The sequence below is a fragment of the Rhinoraja longicauda genome, unplaced genomic scaffold (genome assembly GCF_053455715.1).
Source record: "Rhinoraja longicauda isolate Sanriku21f unplaced genomic scaffold, sRhiLon1.1 Scf000675, whole genome shotgun sequence".
NCBI lineage: Eukaryota > Metazoa > Chordata > Chondrichthyes > Rajiformes > Arhynchobatidae > Rhinoraja > Rhinoraja longicauda.
In genome coordinates, this window is record NW_027601891.1 from 12,925 (window position 1) to 17,949 (window position 5,025).

The 5,025-nt window shown below is 49.6% G+C and overlaps 1 protein-coding gene across 1 annotated transcript; it reads left to right on the top strand.

Moving 5' to 3' along the window:
* The first annotated feature begins 300 nt into the window (after nt 1–300).
* LOC144591203 (protein ELFN1-like) lies at nt 301–3,923 on the top strand. The gene has a single exon (XM_078395491.1). It carries the CDS (start codon nt 573–575, stop codon nt 2,919–2,921), a length of 2,349 nt encoding a protein of 782 aa, XP_078251617.1. The 5' UTR covers nt 301–572; the 3' UTR covers nt 2,922–3,923.
* Nucleotides 3,924–5,025: the final 1,102 nt, after the last annotated feature.

Sequence of the window (5,025 nt, forward strand, 5' to 3'; positions counted from 1 at the left end):
TGGAAAAGTTGGAAAAGCCCAATAGCATAACAGCTGTCCAAACCTCCTCCTTTCTCCTGGTTTTCAAGAAGCACTGAGTTGTGGAAATCTTGCTGGACTCGACAGGATTCCACAATTTCAAGGTATTTAAACCCACACAGAATATCAAACAATGAAACCAAAGCCAAATATAATCATGTGGTATTTACGTTTATAAGGCCTGATTAAGCTGGGCCTTGTTAATAAAAATAAGAAGTAATTTTTGGTCAAAAGTGATCATAGATCAGCCTGATTAAAATGTCTTTTCTTCCCCTTTCTCAGGACAACCAGGACAAGCTGTTGAAACTAACTCAAGGAATGTATGCGAATGGGGCACAGTCCACAAAAGAATTCAAAGAGAACTTTGTGCAGAGACAAACTGGACAAGGAAATTGACATGAAATGTACAAGCAAGGAAAAGAACTTCATCTCAGTTCAATAATTAGCATTTCAAACCAAAATGAATAAACGTGAGCCCTGCAGAATATCTCAACTTGTTTAGCAGTTGCTGCCATCACAAAGTCTTTGCCATCAAATCCTCGAAGCATAAGGGGATGGCTCTGCAAAGCCTCGCTCTCTGGGTCTGCCTCGCATCGCTGATGAATGCTGTTGTTGTTTCTGGTGACTGCTGGCTCATCGAAGGAGAGAAAGGATTTGTTTGGCTTGCAATCTGCAGTCAAAACCAGCCCCCTTACGAATCCATCCCTCAGCACATCAACAGCACCATCGTGGACCTCCGTCTGAACGAGAACAAGATCAAAAGTGTGCAATATTCCTCGCTCAACAGGTTTGGCAACCTGACAGAACTCAACCTGACCAAGAATGAGATCTCCTACATCGAGGACGGAGCCTTTTCCGCCCAGTACAACCTGCGCGTTTTGCAGCTGGGCTTCAATAAGCTTCGCAACATCACCGAGGGCATCCTGCATGGACTGGGCAGGCTGGAGTACCTCTACCTCCAGGCCAACCTCATCGAGGTGGTGAGTCCAAACTCCTTCTGGGAGTGTCCCAACGTGATGAACATCGACCTGTCCATGAACCGGCTGCAGTCGCTGGAAAGCTCCACCTTCCTGGGCCTCGGCAAACTCTCCACCTGCGAGCTGTACGGCAATCCCTTCTACTGCTCCTGCCAGCTGCTGGGCTTCCTCAAGTGGCTGGTGCAGTTCAACAACGCCACCAGGAACTACGACCGGATGCAGTGCGAGTCCCCGTCACTCTATGCGGGCCAAGCTTTGCTGAGCCAGAGCCAGACTCGGAGCGCCTACAGTTTGCTGGTCTCGTCCTGTGGTGACATCTACACCCTGGACCCCAAGCACTTGCCCACTCGAGCTCCCCCCAGCACAGCTCCCTCAGATAGCCCCTGTGGGGGCGAGGACTGCTCCTCGGGAGATGACGCCACTCCAATGATAGCCTTCCATTCCCCCACCCATGAAGCTCGGGTGCCACTGATCAAGGTGGAGAAGGTCACCTTTACGACCGCCACCTTGTTGGTCCAGATACCCCGACCCTTCAGTAAGATGTACATCCTGGTGCAGTACAACAACAGCTTCTACGCTGACATAAAGAAGCTGCAAACGGACCAAGAGGTCATTAGGCTGGATCGGCTCCAGCCCCACACTGCCTACACCTACTGTGTGGCGTCCATCCGCAATGCCTTAAGGTATAATCAGACCTGCGTCACCTTCTCCACAGGGAGCGAGAGGGCAAGTGGCACCGTGCCCCCACCGTCCACTGCCACCCACTACATCATGACCATCCTTGGCTGCCTCTTTGGCATGGTCATAGTGCTGGGCTTTGTGTACTACTGCCTGCGCAAGAAGAGGCAGCAGGAGGAGAGGCACAAGAAGGCCAGTGGGATGATGGCCAAGGCCATCATCGAGCTGAAGTACGGGGCGGAGATGGAGGCCAGCGCCATCTCCCAGCTGGCCCAGAAGGGCCCCCCGCCCTGCGAGGCCGCACCCAGGTCGCCCTACCTGCCATCGCCAGGGGGGGGCGAGCCCCACCACAAGCCGCAGGAGCTGAGTGAGACGCCCAAGGCCACCAAGGGGAACTACATCGAGGTGAGGACGGGGGAGCCCGAGGGAGGAGGAGGAGGAGGAGGAGGCCAGGGGCGGAGTTCAGCCGCCGAGATCTCAACCATCACCAAAGAGGTGGACAAGGTGAACCAGATCATCAACAACTGCATCGACGCCCTGAAGTCAGAGACCGGCTCCTTCCAAGGCGGCAAAGCCGGGGGCGCCGTCTCTATGGAGCCGCAGGTGCTGATGATCACCGAGCAGGCCCAAGGCAAGCCGGCCCTCCTGTCTCCTCTCTGTAAAGAGAGCTACCACCCTCTGCAGAGGCACAGCAGCGTGGAGGCCGCGCCCAAACGTCCCAGTACCTCGTCAAGCGGCTCCGCACGGAGCCCCAGGTCCTACCGCTCGGAGGGCTCGGCGCCGGCCCACCATCCCTACAGGTCCGAGGCCCAGTACATCGAGAAGACGTCTCCGGTGGCGGCCTGCAGCCCCGGGGCCGTCCCGAGGGCGCAGCAGCGCAGCGAGCACCGGCACACTTACCCGAGCCGGCGGCAGGGCGAGCAGTCAGCCACGGAGGGGCCGAGTGGCCACAGCAAGTCCTTCATCCTGGAGCCGCTGAGCCGAGGCCGCAGGGACGTGGCGTACTCACAGCTGTCGCCCCAGTACCACAACCTCAGCTACTCCCCCAGCCCTGAGTACAGCAGCAAAAAGCCCACCCCGGGCATCTGGGAGCGCTTCAGACTGCACAAGAAGAGGCACAAACATGCACAGGAGGAGTACATCGCCGCGGGCTATGCCCTGAGGAAGAAGGTGCAGTTTGCCAAGGATGAAGACTTGCACGACATCCTCGATTACTGGAAGGGTGTCTCCAACCAGCACAAGTCCTGAGTCTTTGACGTATTCAGACTAAAATTGGACCAAAAGACCCAAAAACTTTACAGCTGCTGTTTTTAACCTGATCGGTTCACCTGTTCATATGAACTTTAGCCTCTGTCACAAGTCTGTGCACCAAAATCTTCCAAACTGAACTCTATAACCTGTACAAAGGATTTCTTTTTTTAACGCGCACATATAATATATAAATATATATACACCCAGAAGCCTTGGAATATCAGATATTATTTATCGCATGACTCTCTCCTGTAACTGTGACTCACTGTGGTGTACATGGGGCATTGTTCGTTGTACAGTGCACACTGTGACTGGACTGTACTGTGTAATCGTATCGCACACACTGCTCACACCCTGCGTTGTACAGTAATATTTACCAGTTAAACCCCCTCCTCCCCTGCAGTTATGTACAGATAAATTTCTATATTTGCAATGATGTTTCTGGGTTTTTTTCACCTGTTTGTACCAGGTTTTAACCGTGGGTTTTACAGAACAGTTTGTTTGACTTCCGATGAATGTCTGAGCACTGACCGCAAGCGTTGGATAAAACTGGACTGGCAAAAAGAGATGAACTGAATGGTTTCTTCTGTCGCACTCTCACTGGTCCAAGACACCGGCTCTCTCAGTGAGAGGATATTGTCAGTGAGGTGAAGAGTGCTTTGATAGGGCTGGACTGTGGACTTTCACAGCCTCATAACATTTCAGTGTCAATGTGCACCAGCACATTGTAAATTGATGTACTTGGAGTGCCATATATAGCACTAGTCTCAATGTTATAGAAAGGGACACAGGGGCAGTGGAAATGGTGCAAAGAAGGAATCAAAAGGGTGATACCAGAAATGAAAGCAAAATACATTTAGAAAAGATAGAACTGATTGAACGAGGAAGTGGCAATCCAAGGAAGGTACTCGATGGGGCATGTGTCGAATTACTGAAAATTGTAAGTCATAAATATGGTCAAAGGGTGTTCAAGGGACATTTGTTTCCTCTGGTGCTGAAGTGGGGGAAGACCACTCGAACTAGTGGTCATAAATATAATAGTCATGAATAAATCTAATAGAGAATTCAGTAGATACCAGCATTCCAAGGGTGTGATTAAAATTTGGAACGCACACAACCCTACAGGAGGAGTTAAGATTGATAGCATTGACGCATTCGAGAGGAAGTTAGATAAGTCTGCAAGGGAGAAGGTGGTGGTAGATGAGCCATCATGTGGAAAGATATAAGGCTGAAAGGAAACATGGAGCAAAAATCAGTTGGGATAAATGGAATATTTCCAACATGTTAACACGTTGTAATCATTTGTAATAAACTTTGCCCCATTTTGCTTTCCAATTGAATTTTACCTTTCAGTCTGTCTAAAGATAATTTTACCCACATGCTTCTCCCATATCACTCAACATCCCTTTACTCCGAGGCCACTCTGATAATTAAGGTGCTGTGACGAGGTGCTATATTGAATATTCACTTTCACTAGTAAGGTGCTGTCACCAGCAAAGCCGAAGGTAATAAAGATAAATGCAGGATTTGCAGTTCAATATTGCCTTTCGCAGCCTCAATGTTTCATTGTCAGTCCCATTGAAGTAGTCACCATTGCAATGTAAAAACATGACAGCCAATGTTGTGGGCATATGAAGATCCCAAAAAGTAGCAGTCTCGTAATGGCCAGATGGAAATGCGAAGCCAAGTAACAGAAAGATATAGGATACTGAATGTGTTTTGGTCTGATGGATTTTGAGAAGTTTCGTCTTGTGGAAGAATTTAAAACAAACGAGTCATTGTAAGGCGAGTGATCAGCAAATATTCCCCAAATAGTTGTCGAAATATTTGCATTGAATATTGGATCTTTGGAGCTCTTTCCCTCGAAGGCAGTGGAAGCAGGGTCTTTGAATACTTTTAAGGCAGAGGTAGAAGGTTTCTTGGTACAGAAGGTAAACATGCATGCAGAGTTGACATTATAATCAGTTCAGCCATGATCAAATTGATGGGCAACTTTGAAGCATCTGCTTTGGTGATGAATGGTGAGGAATATATGTAGGCTGGGATCCTGGAGCAAATTCCCCCTCCACTTTCAGCCAATGCATTGAGTATTTTAATGTTC